Raw genomic sequence first — 22,549 nt, 5'->3', positions numbered from 1 at the left:
ATTAGTGCAGTCATTATGGAAAAATGGTATGGAAGTTCCTCAAAAAGACAAAAATAGAATTACCACATGATCCAGCAATCCCATTTCTAAATACATATCCAAAGGAATTGAAATCAATATGTTGAAGAGTTATCAACAGTCTCATATTCACTGCAGTAGTATTCATAACAGCCATGATAAGGAATCAGCCTAGGTGTCCATCAACAGATTAATGGATAAAGAAAATGTGGTATAGGTGGGTGGCTCAGGCCTGTAATCCCAGCCCTTTGGGAGGCCAAGGTGGGTGGATTGCTTGAACCCAGGAGTTCCAGACCAGCCTGGGCAACATGGTGAAACCCTGTCTCTAACAAAAAAAAAAAAGAAAAAAAAAAAGAAAAAAATTAGCCAGCGTGGTGGCGTGCCTCTGTAGTTCCAGCTACTTGGGAGACTGAGGAGGGAGGATGGCTTGAGATTGGGAGGTGGAGGTTGCGGTGAGCTGAGAACATGCCACTGTACTCCAACCTGAGTGACAGAGTGAGACCGTGTCTCAAGAAAACAAAGAAAAAAAAATAGAAAGAAAATGGTATATAAACATAATAGCATACTATTCCACCTTAAAAAAAAAAAAAAGAAAGAAAATTCTGCATTTGCAAAAACATGGAGCAACCTGGAGGGTATTATAAGTGAAATACGCCCAGGCACAAAAAGACAAATACTGTAAGGTCTCACTTATATGTACAATCTCAAAATCTCAAACTCATAAAAGAGAGAGTAGCGTGGTGTTACCAGAGGTTGCAGGGGGAGTGTAGGGAAGGGAGGGAATGGGAAATTGTTGGTCAGAGGTTATAAAGTTTCACTTCGGAAGAATGGGTTTTTGAGATCTATTGCACAGCAGGGTGACTAAGTCAATAATACAATGTATATCTCAAAATAGTTTAAATTTCACATATCTCACCACAGAGTATGATAACAAGCATAATGGATATGTTTATCAGCTTGATTGAATCATTCTACATTGTATACATATATTGAACCATCACATCATATCCCATTCATGAATGTACACAATTATGATTTATTGGTTAAAAATAATATTAATAAAATATTATTCAATTACAAAAAATAAATTTGGGGGTATAAAGTACTGCATGGTGACTACAGTTAATAATACTATACTATATATTTGAAATTTACTAAAGGAATATATCTTAATTGTTCTCACCACACACACAAAAATGGTAACTATGTGTGATGCTAGTGTTAATTAGTATGATTGTAGTAATATTTCACAGTGTATATCAAATCATCACATTATATACCTTAATTATACATAATGTTTATTTGTCAGTTATACATTGATAAAGCTAAAAAAAAGTTTTTAAAAAAATACAGTGCAAAACTTTGACTAACATACCAAATTGAGCCTTAAATATATAAAGTATAGCACTAGCACAACAATAGCTAAAGGTTATTTTAAATATACTAAATATGGCACGCACCCTTATCAAACATCTTTAATTCATAACAGTTTTCCCCTGTGCCTCACATATTCACTGTATCTTGATTTACATTATTTCAAGTATTTTTTTTCCTGGGATATCTACTGGAAAAACCTGGCTGCTCAAACTTACCTATTTTCTGTTCTGTTCTTCTCTTTATATTTTTATTTAGTACTTAAACAATGAATCAGATACAGTTTCTGGTCAGAAGTAAAGTAGGTAATGTAGTAAAAATCTTTCCTAAGCAATAGTATGCAGGACTATGTTGTGTATATTGTGTGTGTGTGTGTGTGTGTGTGTGTGTGTGTGTGTAAGTGACATTGAAAAGGCACAGGACTAGAAACAGACTAGTGCAAAAACCATGTTAAATTTTAAAGGCAAGTTATTTTCTAACATTTCTAAAGTTCTGGAACAGGTTTTCTGGAAGTGATGTGTGACATACAACTTGTTTTTTTGTAATGAGATTTGAGAGCAAGGTTAAAGTTAAATTAGTAAAAAAGAAAACTAGCTGATTTGAGTAAGTCTTTAACTTAAACTATGACCGTAATTATCCATTTCTCTCCTCATGGTTCACTATTTCCTTGACACACTGGATTTCTCTGTCCCAAGTTTTCCTTCCTCCACCCACTGGGCCCATTTTCGTACCCCTCTTTCAAAGTCTAGCTTGCAGACCACCTCCTTATGTGAGTCTTTTCCTGATTTCTCAGCTAAACATGAACTGTCTTTCCCTCACATTTTCCAGGGCCTTTTTGTTTTCCTCTTTAAGCACTCGTTGAGTTCTTGTATTACAGTCTTTGTACATTTGTGTATTTCTGCTTCACAAGAGGAGTTGTTTCTTATCCATCTTTGTGTCTCTGATAGGGCCTTATAGAGAAAGCACTCAGTGAAAGATCAATTCTACTCAATGCTCAAAGAAAGCTTTTCAGAGGTTGAAATGAACTTAGAGGGAAGTTTTTGGTCAGGACACGTTCACATTTTAAGGGCTCTCTATCAATGAACAGTATCACAGGCTGCCTGAGCCTCCGAGTTCAAGAGCTTTTAGTGATGAGATATAGGAAAGTGCTCTTGGTTGTTTTAGAGGCTGGAAAGACACCAGCAGCTAAGGCCGAGAAAAGGCATAAAGTTAATTCTTTTCTTTCTCTAAATTCCTACAAGTAAGATAACAGAAGATGGAATGGATGGCACGGGTGTGGGAATTAAAATTGATTTGAGTTCTTAGGAGAAAAGTTGGGAAATGCAGTGATGTGCCACTTAAGGATGGGAATATGTTCTGAGAAATGCATTGTTAGGCAATTTTGTTGTTGTGCAAACATCACAGTGTGTACTTAGACAAATCTAGATGGTATAGCCTACTACACACCTAGGCCATGTGGTACAACCTATTGCTCGTAGGCTACAGATTGGTACAGCATGTTATTGTACTGAATACTGTAGGAAGTTGTAGGCAGTTGTAACACAATGGCAAATATTTCTGTACCTAAACATATCTAAATATAGAAAAGGTAGACTAAAACTACAGTATAAATGATAAAAAAATAGCACACCTGTAAATACGGCACTTACAACGAATTTTCAAGACTTCCTGGAAGTTGCTTTGAGTGAGTCAGTGAGTGAAGGGAGGTAAGTGAGGTGAACGCCTAGGACGTTACTGTATATTAAGATATTACTGTATATTGCTGTGTATTTAGTTTATACTAAATTTATTAAAAATGTATAATATAAATTAACCTTAACTTTCTGTAACTTTTTTACTTTAAAATTTAAATTGTTTAAGCTTTTTGACTCTTATAATAATAGGTTAAAACATAAACAGCGGTACAAAAATTTTTCTTTCTTTATATCCTTATTCTATAAACTTTTCCCTATTTTTACATTTTTTACTTTTAAAACTTTTTGTTAAAAACAGAGACACAAAAATACGTGTTAACCTAGGCCTACATAGGGTCAGGATTACCAATATCACCGTCTTCCACTTCCACGTCTTGTCCCACTGGAAGGTCTTCAGAAGCAATAGCATGCACGGAGCTGTCACCTCCTATGATAACAAGGCCTTCTTCTAGAATATCTCTTTTTTGTTAGTTTGTTTTTTGTTTTGGGTTTTTTTGAAACAGAGTCTTGCTTTGTCACCCAGGCTGGAGTGCAGTGGCACTATCTCAGCTCACTGCAACCTGAGCCTCCTGGATTCAAGCGATTCTCATGCCTCAGTCTCCCGAGTAGCTGGGGTTACAGATGCTAGCCACCATGCCCAGCTAATTTCTGTATTTGCAGTAGAGAAGGGGTTTTGCCATGTCGATGAGGCTGGTCTCGAACTCCTGACCTCAGATGATCTGCCCGCCTGGACTTCCCAAAGTGCTGGGATTACAGGCATGTGCCACCGCCTTCAAGAGGCCTAGAATACCTCTTGAAGGACCTGCCTGAGGCTGTTTTACAATTTACTGGGTTTTTTTTTTTTTGATAAATATAGTATAGTAAATACATAAACAAGTAACATAGTCATTTATTATTATCAAGTATTGTGGCCATAAATAATTGTATATGTGATACTTTTATACAACTGACAGCATAGTATTGTTTACACCAACATCACAATCACGAGTAATGCTTTGTGCTATGAAGTTACAATGACTATTAAGTCACTAGGCAATAGGAAATTTTCAGCCCCATTATTTTCTTGGAGGACCACCTTCATGTATGTGATTCATCATTGACTGAAGTGTCATTATGTGATGCATAACTGTAATTTTTATTGAGGACTTCTTGTCTGTCAGAAATTTCACATGTAATTTAATATGTAACAGTAATAATAATCACAATACTTTCTCACATTCATGGAAATATCATAAATAATTTCACATCATGATCTCATTTGACTTTTCCAGTTGTGATATAGGTAGTGTATGGATTATATTCTTCCTTTAACAGAAACTGAGACATAAGAAAGCAAAATGATTTTTTCAAGATTACATATTGAGTCAAAAACATAGTGTTAGAATATAAATTTTTGTATCTTGATTAGCTCTTTCTACCACATCTTTTGTTCCTAGCACAAAATACAGTTTATAATTTTTATACAGTATCTTTTAAATTACTTAAGAGCTATTTATGTCTTCATGTGCATCAACCTTGGTTTTATTTCTTTGTGAAGTTTTCATTAATAAGAATGTGTATGGGAAATTTTTGTTGGTTAAACATAGAGAATTCCATACTTTAAAAGTTTTTACTAAATGTATATTACTAAATAAATAAGCATATCTTACCAACCTCTCATTTATGACTGTGACTGATAACACACAGTGGTGGGAAAGTGGACATTGAGAAATAGACATACATTATGACATAATGAAGAAATGTTTCTCAATTTTAATGTTGACCTAAGTAGAAGAAGGTAGTGAACCCTCCTTGGATTGGTGTCACTGTGCTACAGAAAAGAGGCCCAGAGCTCCTTTCTCCTTGAGAACATAGGGCTACCTAAAAGATCTGAGTCAAAAATAGATACCTCAGAAATTCTGGAAAATTCTTGTGAGAAAAAGAAGACCTAGGAGGTTTTACTTAAGAGCTCAAGAGTTGATTGGGCCACTGGATCAATCAAATTGATCCTTTGATTTTTGTAAGCTTTTCTGTGTTGGAGTGATCAGACCCAACACCAGGTCGTGGAGGTGACAAAGTCCGGTGGAGTCAAAGGAATGAGAAAAAGACAGTTTGAGAGAGAAAAAGTGGGACCAGGGGGTCACTGAGAGTGTGGCGGCTGCGAAGGCCCTGAACATGCTATTTATTGGTGCTCAAACAAAGAAACAAGTGGTGAGGATGTGGGGTTTGAAAGGAAACAGCTATCAAGTGAATGAGAAACATATGGCTGCTTGAGATAATGGGAGTGCTAGAAGCTGGGAGCCAGCAAGTCTAGCAGACATGTAAGCCCTGCCTCAGCTTCTCTCCCAACACTCAGCTTTTCTCCCAACACTTCCAGATATTTTAATTCAAGTATTCCACCAATCAAGAAGTTTAAAGAATGATTGAAAATGAAATAACCTGAATTATCTTCAGAATGGCTAGAACACCCACTTGCACACAGCTTTCAAGGGTTCAGTCTCAGTCCTCTAAGAGACTTTCCTATAGCACTGGGATGATCAAGGGAATTTATGGTTAGAGAAACAGACATCTATAGTGATTCCACGCATATTACCTATATATGTTCTTTAGAAGTAGAAACTTTGCTCTAAAATCCCACTGCTAACTTATATTTGGATTCTAAAATATTCATTTTAAAAATCAGTAGTGGGTGAAAGGGCATGTGTCAATTTGCAGGCCTTCAAATGAACAAAATGTGGAAGAAGAATCCTTGGAAAAGTGTTGAGAATAGGTTCTACCTTACACCATATTACTCTTTTTGAACCAAAGACTAGAGTTGCCACCCCTCCTTAGCTGCCTCAGCAGGAGGGAATGACTATTGGCAGAAATATCACTGAAGCAACCAAGTGACTAGAAATTACTTGGAAGAGTACATATTAATCCTGCCTTGTAACTTTGTCATCATTATATCTCTGCAGAAAGTAAGTTGGAAATCCGGCTGGCTGTTTAGGTTTTTAAAATGTGAAAGCAGAACACTTCTTAAGTCAGTTTTGTGATGCATTCTAGCCAATGGGTGCATGATCAGCATTGTGAAAAGCCTAACTGGCATCAGCCTGTGTGGAGAGTGAATAAAACGTAGCAGAACAAATAATTTTTTAAAAAGACAGCTCTTAGAGAAATTCCATTATTTGTTCATAGCAAATATTTAATCAGCATCTACTATGATCCAGAACCACTGTTCTGAGTGGCGGGGCATACAGTAATGAACAAAACAGACAAAGTTCCTGCCCTCTTAAAGCTAACCCTCTTAAATTCTAGTAGGGATGGCTGACAATAAACAAAACCTGTATGAGGACTAATAGATAGTCAAAAAAGTATTATATCTTGAGTCAGAGAAGTGACTTGCTAAAGTTACACAGATTTCCAGCTGTAATCAAAATGATAGCAGATGCTCAGTTGGCTCATTGAATGGACTGTCTCAGTCTCTGAACTTGGATTACTTGAGTCTTTGAAGTAATATTGATAACATGTTTTGGATTTCTTGTTTGGAAAAATGTAGCATTTCATTTTCTTCTGTTTTGTGAGTGAGATTGTGGGTATGTCTTAGAAAGAGTGAGAGAGAACATACATATGGCCATATGAATCTAACAAACATAAGGATAAGAGGAAAAAACAAGTATCATTTGATTCCATCGATGTAAAGCCAAAAATAGACAAATTATATTATTTAGGAATGCATAAGAAATAGTAAACTACAAGAAAAGCAAATAAATGATGATCATGAAATTCAAGACAGTGATTACTTTAGCAAAGAAGTAACTGTTTAGTATCCTATTGTACGACTGTGTCATTATTTATCTTTTCTACTTTTGAAAAATATTGGATTGTTTTAACTTTTTGGCTATTACAAATGATGTGGCCAGTGAACCTTATTATACATGTGCCTTAATGCACATACATGTAGTATGGGATATATATTTAGGACTGAAATTGTTCTTTCATAGGGTCAGATCATGCTAAACTTTTTGAAAACACTTCTACCAATTTTTATTCTCTCTAGCAGTATATAAGACTCCACATCTTTGTCAAGACATCATATTATCAAACTTTTTACTTTTTATGCATCTTTGGGGGATATATAATAATTTCTCTTTGTGGTTTTAATGTATATCTTCCTAATTATTAATGAGATTGAATATGATTTCATTATTTATTGACCATTTGGATTTTCTTCTCTGAAGTTCCTATCCAAATCTTTTGCTCATGTTTTTATAAAGTTTTGTCTTTTAAAAAAACCAGAAGTTCTCTGATGAGAACACATGGACACATCAAGGGGAACAACAAACATTGTGGCTTGTTTGGGGACTGGCGGTGGGGGAGAACATCAGGAAAAATAGCTAAGGGATGCTGGACTTAATACCCGGGTGATGGGATGAGCTGTGCAGCAAACTACCATGGCACACGTTGACCTGTGTAACAAACCTGCACATCCTGCACATGTACCTTGAAACTTAAGATAAAAGTTGAAGAAAAAAAAGAGAAAAGACAACATAAAGCACAAAAAGTATCTTGACAAAACACAGAATTTATCTTGGGTATAAGAACCTTCTTAGTCTTTTAATAGTATTCCAAAGAAATCCTGTTTTTCAAAAAGAATAGAACAGATTCCAGTTTTGCTTCAAGGTTCTTTTGATTTAAAGCTCTTTTAAAAAAAGAGGTTTTTTACATATTCTGGATATTAGTAATTCAATGTTATCCCTCTCTTTATTGAGCCTTTCATTGAATAAAATTTCTTTTCTTTCTTTCTTTTTCTTTTTTTTTTTTTTTTTGGTAAAACCTACAATTCATTATGAGGAATGCTTTTGGAGGATAGGTTGGGGGAGTGGGGCAACAGTTAGAATCTCAGAGACTGGAATGGAAGACTGTTAGAGTGACCAGGCTTTCTAAACCACTCTCAGTACAACCACTCTAGTTCTATCCTCAAGAACTGATGTTCTTTGTAGAGTTGGGTACATCAAAGTGCATTATCTTGCCACGTGTGGCAATGCTTTTTCTTACATTAGAACTCATTTATTGATACCAGTGTAAGAGAAGGAAGAAAGTCTGATGCTTCCAATAAACGTAAAAACACCTTATATCTGTCTCTCTACAAATCGACTCACTTTGTAACTAGTTCTTTTTGTGCACTGCTTAATAAATCCTCTCTCTGAGGTCATAATGACTTTATAATTTTACCTTTCAGTTCAGGCTTTTCTATCTGAGATTGATTTTTGTATCTGATGTAAGGTAATGTCCAACTTTATTTCTATTTTTCTTTGTAGATATCCATTGTCCTACCACCATTCATTGAATAGAGTGTACACTTACTGATGATTTTTGTCTCTTTGATCAAAATATTGGATAAAATATGGAGAAAGTGTGTTACAATCTCTACCATGATTATGTCTCTTTCTCCTTGTGGTTCTACACATTCACATTTTGAACTTTGTTATTAAGTGCATATATTTAAAATTATTACATCTTCCTAGTTAACTGAACCTTTATTATTTTGAAATGACCCTCTTTATTGCTATAGATTGGTGCAAAAGTAATTGCGAATTTTGCCATACTTTGAATGGCAAAACCACAATTACTTTTGCACCAACCTAATAGTAATATATTTTACTACAATTTTGATTTCCAGAGTTCAACTTCAACTCATTCCTTTTGGTTAAAATTCACATGCTTTATCTTTTTCTATCCTTTTGTTTCAACCTTTTCTTTCTTTTTTTCTTTTTTTTTGAGATGGAGTCTCACCCTGTCACACAGGCTGAAGTGCAATGGCACAATCTCGGCTCACTGCAACCTCCGCCTCCTGGATTCAAGCGATTCTCCTGCCTCAGTCTCCCAAGTAGCTGGGATTACAGGTGCATGCTACCACACCTGGCTAATTTTTTGTATCTTTAGTAGAGACAGAGTTTCACCATGTTGGCCAGGCTGGTCTTGAACTCCTGACCTCGTGATCCACCTGCCTTAGCCTCCCAAAGTGCTGGGATTACAGGCATGAGCCACCAAGCCTAGCCTGTTTCAATCTTTTTCTAGCCTTGTTTTTTGTACATACATATAGCATATAGTTGGATTTTGTTTTTTATATAGTATGACAATTTTATCTTTTACAGGCATATTTTGTCCCTTTGTGTTTAATGTAATTGTAAATAAACTTGAGCTTGTATATTTCTTAGCCTGCTCGGGCTGCTATAACATAATACTATATAGACTGGGTGGCTGAAACAGTAGACATTTATTTCTCACAGTTCTGGAGATAAAAAGTTCAAGATCAGGGTGCGGGCTGATTTGATTCTGGTTGAGTGCCTTCTTCCTGATTTGTAGATGGCTGGTAGACAGCCATCCCCTTGCTGCATCCTCACATGGCAAAGGGAGAGCACTGGTCTCCTTTCCTCTTCTTATAAGAACTCTAATCTAATCATGGGAACCCCTCTCTCATGATTTTACCTAAACCTACCACCCTTAAAGGCCCTTACTTCCAAATACCATCAAAGTTGGGGGGTGGGGCGGGGACGGTAGGACTTCAACATAGAAACTTTGGGAGGGCATAAACATTCAGTCCATAACAGTATATATCATCTTATGTTGTGCTTTCTTATTTTCCAGACTGATCTATGCTTATTTTCCTTTTCTTTCTTATCTGATTATGGATGGACTAAATTTCTTTTTCTATTTTCCTTCCTCTACTAGTCTGGAAGTAATGTATGCTGATTCTACTCTTTTAAAATTGCAGGCTGCATACTTATAAAAGTTTAAAATGCATTAATATTTCACCCTTTTTTACATAATACCAAAAATCCATAATATTTCAATTCTTGGATTATATTATTGCCATAATTTTCTCTTGTTTTATTTAACCCCACAAGACCTTATTAATTATTGCTTTAAATAATAAGTGATCATTCTCCTTGCTCCATAGTTCTTCACTCTGCATTTCTTCTTTCATCAAAAGTCTTTGATCTGGCTTACTTTTTCTTCTCTCATTACACAGTGTATTTTAGTGAGGGCCTGCTGGGGCACACTCTCTGGTTTGTTTTGCTTGAAAGTGTCTTTATTTCACCCTTTCTTTTGAACATCTTGTCACCAGATATAGAATTCTGTATTGGTGACTATTTTGTTTCATTGCCTCTTTCCATCACCTCTGTATCTCTATTCCCTATTTCTGGACATCTGATTTGATACCTGTTAGAACTTCCCATTCCATCCTCACATTCCATTCTCAGTGTAACAACTATATTTTTGTTTGTTTGTTTTTGAGATGGAGTCTTGCTCTCTTGCCCAGGCTGGAGTGCAGTGGCATGATCTCAGCTTACTGCAACCCCTGCCTCCTGGGCTCAAGCAATCCTCCTGCCTTGGCCTCCCAAGCATCTGGGAGTACAGGTGTGCACCACCACACTGGCTAATTTTTTGTATGTTTTAAGTAAAGATGAGGTTTCACCATGTCTAGAACTCCTTACCTCTGGTGATCCACCCACCTCGGTCTCCCAAAGTGCTGGGATTACACGTGTGAGCCACTGTGCCTTGCCCAGCAATAATTTTTTAATATTTTTCGTCTCTTTATTTATGCTACATTCTAAATAATTTATGTTGACTTACTTTGTAGTTTGCTAATTGTATTTTCAGCTGTGTCTAATCCAATGTCAAATTTATCTACTGAGTTTTACATTTCATTTGTTATGGCTTTCTTTTCTAGATTCAATTTGCTTCATTTTCAAATCTACTAGGTAACTTTTTAATAGTTCTTCACATTTATCTCCAAGTTTGTGTTTTATTTCTAAACAACAGTAAACATAGTTGTTTTATAACCTAGGACTAATAATTTAAATATCTGAAGACTTTGTATGTCTATTAATGTTTGCTAATGATCTAGTTCTTTCTTGATATCTTGTTTCCTGATGTAGCTTTTTTTGTGTGAGCTGCATATTTTCTTTGGAAAACTATTTATGAGAACACATAGAATAAAAGTACATTCCAACAGAGGTCTATTGTTGTTATCAATCTGTTAGTTTTCTTTTTTGTTTGTTTGTATTTTTATTTTTATTTATTTATTTATTTATTTTTATTATACCTCAAGTTCTAGGGTACATGTGCATAACGTGCAGGTTTGTTACATATGTATACTTGTGCCATGTTGGTGTGCTGCACCCATCAACTCCTCAGCACCCATCAATTCATCATTTATATCATGTATAACTCCCCAATGCAATCCCTCCCCCCTCCCCCCTCCCCATGATAGGCCCCAGTGTGTGATGTTCCCTGTCCCGAGTCCAAGTGATCTCATTGTTCAGTTCCCACCTATGAGTGAGAACATGCGGTGTTTGGTTTTCTCTTCTTGTGATAGTTTGCTAAGAATGATGGTTTCCAGTTTTCTAGGAGCACCTACAGATCGAATAGAGTTTAGATTACTTCACATACACTGCAAATTCAAATGAGGTGTTTTTCCTCATTTCTTTGCTTAGTGCCACCATTCTTAAGGATCTGGTGGATTTAATCTGAGGGGATAGCTCTCTGAAGTTCCAGCTGTATGGAGGGACAGTCTATTTGAGCCTTCATCTTGAACAGCCTCTGGATTATGTCTTCTGGCCCCTTTACTCATGAAATTTGCTAAGTTGATAAATATCTTTGAGGCTATAATGGCTTTAGTAGTATCTTTCTTTCTCTGGATTCTGCTTTTTCCTGTATTTTGGTCTGATATTTTTCCACTATTTTGTCAATTTTATAGTGCTTTTAAATATTCTTTAAGCTTTATATCTAAAATTTTTAGTGCTTAGAGAGAGAGAGGAAAAGGAGGGGAGAGAGAGAGAGAAAGAGAGAGAGAAGGGAGCTTACAATCCTTTTGGAATTGAAGCTAGCAGGTATAATTTTTCCTTGCAGATTTATCCTCACAGTTTTGTACTACTGGCATCATGGAAGAACATGAGGCAAATCCCTTTTCTTAAATGCTAGGTTTTCCTTTTCTAGCCTTTCACTTTCTCTTCCAAATCTATGCAGAATATAAGAGAAGTAATCCCAAGATTTTCTTTTGACAATTAGTTCACAATATGTTCAGTCTCTTTATGAAAAATCCATTTTGTGGGAAAAAAAATTCACTGACATTTCTGCCTCACATATGGTCCACAGAATTTACAAGTATATAAAATCCAGGCTATTGTATCTTTGACTTTAGCCAAGGAGATAGGACTCCAAAAGAGGGTGAGATCAGCCCTAGGCATCTATTTCATATGATTGTCTTAATCTGCAACACACACACACCGACCACCACTCCCTTAGCCCTGGGAAAGAAGATCTCTCTCTCTCTCTCTCTCTCTCTCTCTCTCGTTCTCTACCCCCCCCCCCGCCTCCCTCCCCCTCAATAACAGCTTATGGTGGATAATACAATATGTTGTATGTGTCCCTGTTGTCTGCTGTTTCTCCTGTTTATCGTTCTAAGTGACTGGCCTGACCCACTGGTGAGAGATCATAGTTTACCACCATTTTTGCTCATTACCCTGTAAATAGAAGCATCCACGTGATACAGATTCTAATAGAATACTCCACCTGTAGTTTTTATTTGGTAGATCATGATGCCTTGTGGGTAGAAATTGTATACTAAAGCATGTTTTCTTTCCTGCACTTTAGACCCAGGAATAGGGATTTTTTTTCCAGTGATTATTAATGTCTATCTTCTTGAGTTGTGGCAAAAGTCAGAGTTGATAAGCAGTTTAATTTTATTCTCATCAATAACCTGTGGGCGATATGAGGAAGCAGGAGAGATGTTATCACTAGCTACCAAACTGCTTTATGCATTTGTGATAAACTGACAAACTCTTGATGTTTTTCTTTAGTAGTATTTATTCTTAAGTTTAATAGAAAGTCTTTTACTTAGCTATAACTTTAAAGACAATTTTCCCCTTCTCTACAGAAGAACTCAATTTTTATATTTATTTAATGATGAAAATTATCATTTTCCCCAATCTATATTCATTTACTGTGCTGCTGCCTGAACTCCGCACTCAGAAAAGCAAGGTGAAGTCACTTATTTTATATTTAGGGCGAATGCATGTGCTGTTCGTTTTCCATCTTTAATTGTGAAGTTGTTATTTTTTTAGAAGGTAGGGGAAAAGGGCCTAGCATGATAATGAACTGCATAACCTTTGAAACTAGAGGAAAATAAGGAGTTGTTTCAATGTAATTAGAGTATTTCATGGGTCTTTTTTTGAGTGATTCATGTTGAGCAATAAATTACAAATATAGCTAGAAAGAAATGTTAGAAAACCCAAGCTGATAACCTTCAAACTCAATTCATGTTCTTGTTTGCTTCCAGACTTTCTTTTTAAATCAATATTGATTCAGAATTTATTTATTCTGAGATGCCTGATTATCCAATAATTCATGGCTATTCTATAGCACAAATTCACTGCTTTGTCACACTAATCAAGAAAAATCATTTTTTCAAAAGTACATTTCAAATGCCCCCTAAACATCCATCCTTCAGCACTGCCTATAAAATCAGTCTGTTAAGAGGCAGCCTGAGTGCTGTATATATTTTTTTCTTTTTAGGTGCTTCTTTTAGTTATTACCTCCAAGGTTATAACTGAATTGTTTATGATTTGTGTTCATATAGAGCAAATTATTTCAAATGATGATGCAAACTACTTAAAAACCATCCTAGTGATTTGGAAAATGTTTCTTAAAACAGGAGATTTGACATTCTTGGTAGGATATAAGGTGATTTATCATCTCATATGTTTAGGAAGTTACTCAGACTGGGAAAAAAACAACCATCATAGGTCATGATACCACTGTATTGTTTGGTTTGAAATCAGTGCTGAAGAAATCTCATTTGCATTTCCATTAATCGTGCCATGTCCAATGTGGGGTCATGTTTCTGCCTGAGATGAGTTTCTGGAATGCTCATCATTTTCTGCATGAGGCATTGTCATCATTAGGTGATGAAGCAGGGTACCATGCCCTTTCTTTCACCCCCAACAAATGTATTCCTCTGTAATGCTTCTTGAATTACCTCATCCTCTCTCACAGCTACAGCCTCAGTCAGGCATCTGCCATCTTATGTCTGAAATACAACAGTCATTTCCTCATTGATTCATCTGCCTTAACTTTCTTATTTCCTCTGCATCAAATATATAAACACATAACAATTAGGTCGCTTATTCAGAAGACTTTGGGGACAGTGTAAGTCCTCCTCCAACTCCTGATAATGTGCTTAATTCCTCTAACTGCTGTCATGTCTTGTCCCCTAGGCATAGCTCTTTGTTACAGCTCAGCATGTGCTGTTGTTTAGCTTTCACACACGACACATTCTTTCCTCTAAGTATAGTTAAAATTTCTCTCCTTCTAAAAGTTATTCCATAACCATCACACCCAGCTTAGTCACTGAAATCCTTCTAGAATTATTGGTATTTTTTGTAGCCAATGTGTCAATTCAACAAGTTGGTTTGTACTGATTCTACACTGATCACTTTTGTTATGTGGATAATTTACATTTTTCTGTTTCTCATGTTAGTTGGTCTCCTCCAAAGACAGAAATTGTTTCCAAACTTTTTTCCCCTCCGCTATCTATCATTTTATGGATGACAAAATGGAAGGTTAGAGGGGCAAAAAGTAATTCTCCCAAGATCATACTGCTTATAGATGGTAGAAATAACATTTTATACCAGTTAATTTGATACCCAATTTTTATTCACCAGTGTGGGATACTTTCTCCCTTATTTCCTTTGTTAGCTTCTACTTGCCTTAACATTACAGTCAGATACTGAATTCGTGTTGGTGATAAGGGGAGTAATTTTTCACGTCAGTGCACTTCTAGGAGTCTATTAACATCCTTTAATCTAAGTTGAAATTTATCTAAAGTGATTTGCTGGTGGCTGACGAGATTGATCATCTAGTTGTATTTTCATAATCTAAATTAATTATATAAGATATCAAAATTACATTGACATTCTTTTAAAACTTATTTTGTAAATATTGAATGCCTGCAATGTGTACAACAGGCACTAATGTAGATAACAGGAACAGAGAAATAACCAAGATCTCATTTCTGCCTCAGAGAAACTATGTAGTAATCCAGTAGGATAAATAGTCATATGTATTAGCTTCCTATTGCTGTGGTAATGAATTACCACAAACTTGTGGCTTAGAAAAACACAAATTTATTATCTTACATTTCTAGAGGTTAGAAGTCCAAAATACATCTCAATGAGCTAAAATCAAGGCATTAGCAGGATATCCAGGGGAAATCCATTTTCTTACTTTTCCCAGGTTCTAGAAGCTTCTGTATTCCTTGGCTCATGACTCTCTTACATCTTTAAAGCCAGAAACGGCCGGTTGAGTTTCTCTAACATTGCATCATTCCAATCTTGTTTCTGTTATCATCTTTCCTTCTTTGACTCATCTGCTTCCCTCTTCCCTATATAAGCACCCTTGTGATCACGCTGGGCTCACCCAGATAATCCAGGCTAATCTCACCATCTCATAGTCCTTAATTTATTCACATCTGCAAACTCCCTTTCCATATATTATGTAACATATTTACAGGGTCCAGGGACTAGGATGTGAACATCTTTGGGAGGCCATTATTCTATCTACCACAACATGTAAACAGATAACCTGTAATACAGTGTCGTAAGCACAACAATGCAAATGGAATTACTGTGTCTCAGAGATTAATGGAATTAGCTGCTTTGGAATGGAATTCCTTGAAAGTTCTCAGGATTGATCTCCTGTCAAAGTGGGTGGAACTAACTTTGGCCCACTTTGTCACAGTGGCCAGTAGAATGTTTTTGTTCTTGTCCTTCTTGAGAATCAGTAGGAAGTTTGTGAGGGGAAATGTAGGCCTCCTTTAGCCATCACCAAGGGAATAAGGAAGAGAAAGTCACATTACTCAGAGGGAACAGAATATGAAAAGGGGAGAACTACAAATAGTACAGAATTGCATAAGATCAAGTTCAAAGAGGGGCATTATAAGAAATAAGGCTGGTGAGATGAGCCATATCACAGAAAGCCATGTGTGTTGGGCTAAGAAGTGGAAATATCATCCTGTAAGAAATGGCAAAGAACATGATTCCTTATTATTTGGTGAGACTTAGAGGAAAACAGAACCCTTTCTTTGACTGAAATGACAGGCCCTCTTTTATAGACGTAACTATAAAGCATATTTTAAAAGTAAAATAAAACATGTACATAATTATTCACAATTCTCTGCTGGCTATTGTTGTATATTAAAGTCTTAATTTTGTACTGCTCCATTTTTCCATGTTCACTGGAACGTTATCTGACCTGCTTACTCATAGTAGGTCTCTTTTAAATTCTAGAACATGTATTCATCCCACCTTAGTTACTTTTTTGCTCTCTGAATTAATATTAGGTTCTCATAAGGAGAATATTCCTGCAGGAATAAAATCAAATGTTTTGTATTTTTACTTTTTATAGCTTATCAATGGTAGTTATATTGTCATTTTCTTTGAGAAACAGATTACTTTTAAAGAAAAGAGACTTTCTAAGCATGACTGGCTGCTTTATCTTGCCATTTGCTTTCAATGGAGCCATGTGAAATCTGCACCTATGAATTGAATTAATTACCTGAACTATTTTCCTTAATCTTCATGAATTATTTCTGGTTCAGAAATTGCATTGTATGGTTGCAATACCAACTGTTAACCACAACAACAAATGTGTAGCTGTCTTTTATAAATGTTTTCCAATGATTCTAAATTTACTGTTGTAAGGCAATAAATTTGGTGATCAGAAAGTCAAATGACTTAAGAAACTTATAAAATATTATATAATTTTAGGGTTTTTTTTTTCTTTAAGTGAGAAAATATGAATTGCATTCAAGGAGCTAAGCCACATGACAGCGAGCCACTGTGGCTCTTTTCATTTAGCTGGCCCCTCAGTCTATTTATTCCAGAGATTCAATTAGAGTACTGAGGGCCCCTATAAAAGCACTGCCCTCTATTGATTTGCAGGATATAAAAAATTTGCATGACAATACAAATTCTGCTGGCACATGGGGGCACGGTGAAGTAATCACTTTCCAGCTGTCATTACTATACAGAATCAGCTCAATCTTATCATCTGACTGTGGTTTTAGTGTATTTTCAACTGAAATATGAAGCAGCCAGGATTTACAATCAGAAAGTGTCAGCTTTTCTGGCAGATTCGACAATGGCATTTCATTTACACTGCAATCCACTTTCTCTCTTGGTGAGATACAAATCACAGGAAAATTGGAAGCCAGCCTAAATACTTTTAAGCTGGTTTTGCCTACCTTTAATGTAAACAGCAAATAATTACAAAATCAATAGAAGTTATTAACCCCTTTAAACCTGTCTTCTCCTTACTCATCTGTGGAATTACTTTAAAATGACCAGTGAGCAACTTACTGCTAAATGGTTCAACACAGGCGTTGGAGTTAGACAGTCTGCCTTTCAATGCCACCTCTGCCTCTTGTTAGCTGGGTGAGCTGGGGAAAATTATCTCACTCTTCTGTACCCAAACTTCCTCATTTGTAAAATAGAATAATAATAATGGCATATTTTAGTACATTGAAATGGCATGAATCTTTAGAAACATTAAATGACATAATAAATACACTAGGGCTATTGCACTGCACTGCTCAGAGAAGTACAATTCACATTGTGTTCTATGTGGAATTGTGCAAGATGGCAGACCTATGTGTAAAGCACTTGGCTTAGTCCCTGGTACAAATAAGAATAAATTTTATAGAATTTATGATCTTTCCTTTTTCTTGAAATTCTTTGACTTTCTTGAATGTCTGTGTCTCTTCCTAAAACTCTTTCACTGGCTCCTCACATCTAATAGTAGTGTTTCCCAAAACTCATACACATCATGATGACCTACTTTTCTCCTCATTTTCTCCATTAGTTTGGTCTGTTAAGTAGAACTAGACATAATGACAGTGTGTAAACAGGGATGTAGTTATACAATTGAGATGAAAATCAAATAGTTTAATGGTTCCCAAATCTGCCTGTGCATCAGAGTCAGTTAGTGGGTCATTTAAAAATACAGATTCTCAGGCCCATTCTTCAGATCTGTGGAACTGGAATATTTGATATGGGGGGTTGTTGGAATCTTGTACCCCTAAAAGTTTTTGAGCTATTTCAGCTATTCAGACAGATTTGGTAACTGAAATCTAGAACCAGGAATGATGCAAATATTAATGTTCAAAATCAGAGTGAAAGATTCAAGTCAAATAGCACAGGGTCAGAGCATGAGCAGAAAATGAAGTCAAAGTTGAGTGTTAGGAGCTTGTGAAACCTGTTCATTCATGAACCGCCCTGTGCCCCACAGCATTCTCTATCACAGCTCTCACTGCACAGTGTTGAAATGTTTCCAGCTTATGTTTCTTTACTTTCCTTCCTTTTCTCCTTCCTTCCTTCCTTCCTCCCTTCCTTCCTTCCTTCCTTCCTTCCTCGTTCCTTCTTTCTTTTTTCTTCCTTTTTTCGTTTCTCTTTCTTTTCTTTCTTTCTCTCTTTCTTTTCTTTCTTCCTCTCTTTCTTTCTTTCTCTCATCTGTCTTGCTCTCTCACCCAAGCTGGGGTACAGTGGTACAATCTCAGCTCACTGCAACGTCCACCTCCTGGGTTCAAGGGATTCTCATGCCTCAACCTTTGGAATAACTAGGACTACAGGTGTGCACCATCACGCCCAGCTAATTTGAGGTTTTGCCATGTTGCCCAGGCTGGTCTGGAACTCCTGACCTCAAACCTTGGCTTTTCAAAGTGCTAGGATTATAGGTGTGAGCCACCTATGTCCAGCCCTCTTGAGCTTATATTTCTTATTCAAGGATGAGATTCATACAGGCAGACTTAGTCTGAAAAATTCCTCTTCATATCCTCACACCACGTGTTCATGGCAAAGATCCAAAAAATGTTGTTAAAATGAATTGTTAAAATGTAAGCCGAGAGAGCGAATTCTTAATAGGACTCTTTGGCTCTTTTGTTACATATAAACAATCTGAACTAGTTAAAAGTGAGAAAAGGGAACACAGTTTGAGACTATAAGATGTCTCATGAAACTCAACTCTGAGCTTCAGGTAAGAAGCAGACCACAAGATAAAGGCTGTTAGGACCATCATCTCTGTTTGTCTTTGAACATTTACTTCAATAACTTCTTTCTGAAAGCCAGATTTCTCTGCTTCTCTTATTTTCGAGGTTTATATTTTGCAGTTCGTCTTCCACTGAGAATAACTCATTGTCCATTCTAATTCTAAATTCCTGGGACTGAGAATCTGACTGGCCCAGCTTGGATCCAATATCTAAACCAGATCCAGTTGGCCATGGCCAGAAAACAGGCACAAAGAAGAAATGTCACTACTAAAGACCCACTCCTGTGGATTGGGGGTCAGAGGAATGGTCAGTTCTCAGATAAAGTAGGCTTAAACACTTTTAATATTATCTGTTGCAGTGAAGCAGAGTCAGATAAGCTGTCCAAAACAGTGAAGCAGACAGTGTGCTAGAGAACTTGGCACTGAAGTACTTATCAACTGTCTCAAACAGGAAAATTTTATCTTTTATTCAGGACCAGACCATTTTACAGGGACAAATCCCTAGAGGAACAGGTGGGAGTGCTTAGGTTGTAGGAGAAGAGTCAAAAGGTTGGGGACTGCAAAATGCACACCCTTGGCCAGGAACGACTTTACATAACTTGTTACTGGGTCTGCCCACACAGTACATGTAGGGAGAAAAAAGCCATTCCATGTGTACTTTTACTGTTTAAAGAAAAGGGTAATATATCACAGTCATAATGTAGCAGAGTGACAAGGGCACCTTCCCAGATGGCATGAAGTCTGCCAGTAGATTGAAAAAACTGCAATAAAAATGTTTCTATAACAGAACATTGATTTTTATGTACCATACAGCCAACATGATAGAGACAGATAGTAACTAGTATTTGAACTTCTCGAAGGAAGGCCTAATCTATTGAGAGGAATGGAAGAGCTGGGATAAGGAGGCATCTCATATTGAACTGCGCACCTCACAAGTCCTCAGCAACACTTGGTGATGGAAGATGGTAAAATTGTTTTGCAGACCATAAAGGCTTCAAGTTTTGCTATCCTGGATACAATCTTTAATGTTGGTGCTCAGTATGGTGGGAGGATACATTCTCCAGGTGTATGGAATATGTTCCTTAACCACTCTTCCCAGTCCTCCTTCTAAGCTAGAGAGAGGAGAAAGAATTGACAACTGGCCCGGGCGGCGCGCTGCATTGTGGGGTGGCGGTGGCGGCGGCGGCGGCGGCGGCGGCTGCGGCTGCGACGCGGCGCCGGGCAGAGCGTTCGCGGGGCCGAGGCCATGGCTTTCTGGGCTGGGGGTTCGCCCAGCATCGTGGACTATTTCCCCAGCGAGGACTTCTACCGCTGCGGCTACTGCAAGAACGAGTCGGGCAGCCGCTCCAATGGTATGTGGGCACATTCCATGACAGTACAGGATTATCAGGATCTCATAGACCGAGGATGGCGAAGAAGTGGAAAATATGTGTACAAACCTGTCATGAATCAAACATGTTGTCCTCAGTACACAATAAGGTGCCGACCTTTACAGTTTCAGCCTTCAAAATCTCACAAGAAGGTTTTGAAAAAAATGTTGAAATTTCTGGCTAAAGGGGAGGTTCCCAAAGGAAGTTGTGAGGATGAGCCCATGGACTCCACAATGGATGATGCAGTTGCGGGTGACTTTGCATTGATAAATAAATTGGATATACAGTGTGATCTTAAGACACTCAGTGATGACGTCAAAGAGAGTTTAGAGAGTGAAGGAAAAAATTCAAAGAAAGAAGAACCTCATGAATTACTTCAGGCACAAGATTCCGTAGGAGAGAAGTTGGGCTCTGGTGAACCATCACATTCAGTTAAAGTTCACACAGTTCCTAAGCCAGGCAAAGGGGCTGATTTGAGTAAGCCTCCATGTCGAAAAGCAAAGGAAATCCGGAAAGAAAGGAAAAGGTTAAAACGCATGCAGCAGAACCCAGCTGGAGAAATTGAGGGTTTCCAGGCTCAAGGTCACCCACCATCTTTGTTTCCACCAAAGGCTAAATCCAACCAGCCCAAATCACTCGAAGATTTAATTTTTGAATCTTTACCAGAGAATGCATCACACAAGTTAGAGGTGAGGTTAGTACCTGCCTCCTTTGAGGACCCAGAGTTCAAGTCGTCTTTCAGCCAGTCCTTTTCTTTGTATGTCAAGTATCAAGTGGCCATACACCAGGATCTACCCGATGAATGTGGAAAGACTGAGTTCACAAGATTCCTTTGCAGTTCACCCTTGGAGGCAGAGACTCCCCCTAATGGGCCAGATTGTGGCTATGGCTCCTTTCACCAGCAGTACTGGCTTGATGGAAAGATCATTGCTGTGGGGGTGATTGACATCCTGCCAAACTGTGTGTCATCTGTGTATTTGTACTACGATCCTGATTATTCGTTTTTGTCTTTGGGTGTCTACTCTGCACTACGAGAAATTGCTTTTACTAGGCAGCTTCATGAGAAAACTTCTCAACTCAGCTATTATTATATGGGTTTCTACATTCATTCGTGTCCCAAGATGAAATATAAGGGTCAGTATAGACCTTCTGATTTGCTGTGCCCCGAGACATATGTTTGGGTCCCCATTGAGCAATGCCTGCCTTCACTTGAAAACTCCAAGTACTGCCGTTTCAACCAGGACCCAGAAGCAGTGGATGAAGATCGCAGTACGGAACCTGACCGATTGCAGGTGTTTCACAAGAGAGCCATCATGCCTTACGGTGTTTATAAGAAACAGCAGAAAGACCCAAGTGAGGAGGCCGCTGTTCTGCAGTATGCCAGCCTGGTGGGGCAGAAGTGCTCCGAGCGGATGCTGCTGTTCAGAAACTGACCTGTTCGCCTCTGCCGGGGGTTCCCGTGTTGTGCTGATGGTTTGTGTCAGGGTGCTTACTCAGTACCTGTGGAGAAATAACTGTCACCACCCACAAATTAAGACATTTTTTATTTTGACTATCTATGGCTTTTAAAAAATATTTTGTGGCAATGTATCTGTGAGAATCTCATGGTTAATATAAAGATTTTAAAACTGTGTTGTGACCTAGCCCCCGTAATTGGGGTTTATCATTTTGGAGGTTTCTTTCTAGAGCAAGATATGCTCAGATTCTCCTGTTTAAATTTTGTACAATGAAGAAGTGAATCTAAGTAACTTAATCACAGTTGTGCTTTTTTTTTTTTTTTTTTTTGGTTCTGTTAAAGAAATTAAAACAGACTTTCCTCAGGCCCATTTTAAACATGAACTTATGTTAGGAAACCTTAAGTATGGGGAAGGTAGAAAGTTTGTTTCATCACTTAGAAAATATGTCTTCTCAACAAAACTGTGTGCTGTTACTCAGTGTTCAATATTAAATTGCTGCCAAATGTTATGTAGTTTAATAGAGAGCTTGAAAAAAATAAAACATTAAAAAGGAAAAAAAAAAAAAAGA

The 22,549-nt window shown here is 37.3% G+C and overlaps 2 protein-coding genes across 5 annotated transcripts in view; both read left to right on the top strand.

The window, feature by feature from the left end:
* The window catches only part of SLC44A5 (solute carrier family 44 member 5), a 406,025-nt gene that overhangs the window by 240,138 nt on the left and 143,338 nt on the right, over positions 1-22,549 (top strand). The gene's annotated exons all lie outside the window — the stretch shown is intronic.
* On the top strand, positions 20,303-22,528 carry LOC104666760 (arginyl-tRNA--protein transferase 1). 4 transcript variants are annotated; one of them, XM_030942194.1, is made up of 2 exons: positions 20,303-21,213; positions 21,376-22,237. In XM_030942194.1, exons 1-2 carry the CDS (start codon positions 20,401-20,403, stop codon positions 21,955-21,957), a joined length of 1,395 nt encoding a protein of 464 aa, XP_030798054.1. In that variant the 5' UTR covers positions 20,303-20,400; the 3' UTR covers positions 21,958-22,237. The 4 variants fall into 4 exon arrangements, with proteins under 4 accessions (XP_030798054.1, XP_030798053.1, XP_010367188.1 ...); XM_030942193.1 differs by having other exon boundaries at positions 21,343-22,237; XM_030942196.1 differs by having other exon boundaries at positions 20,520-20,633; positions 20,738-22,237.

This window comes from Rhinopithecus roxellana, chromosome 12 (genome assembly GCF_007565055.1).
Source record: "Rhinopithecus roxellana isolate Shanxi Qingling chromosome 12, ASM756505v1, whole genome shotgun sequence".
In the NCBI taxonomy this organism is placed as follows: domain Eukaryota; kingdom Metazoa; phylum Chordata; class Mammalia; order Primates; family Cercopithecidae; genus Rhinopithecus; species Rhinopithecus roxellana.
The sequence above is the reverse complement of the archived record's forward strand: the minus strand, read 5'-3'. Positions and strand labels throughout refer to the sequence as shown.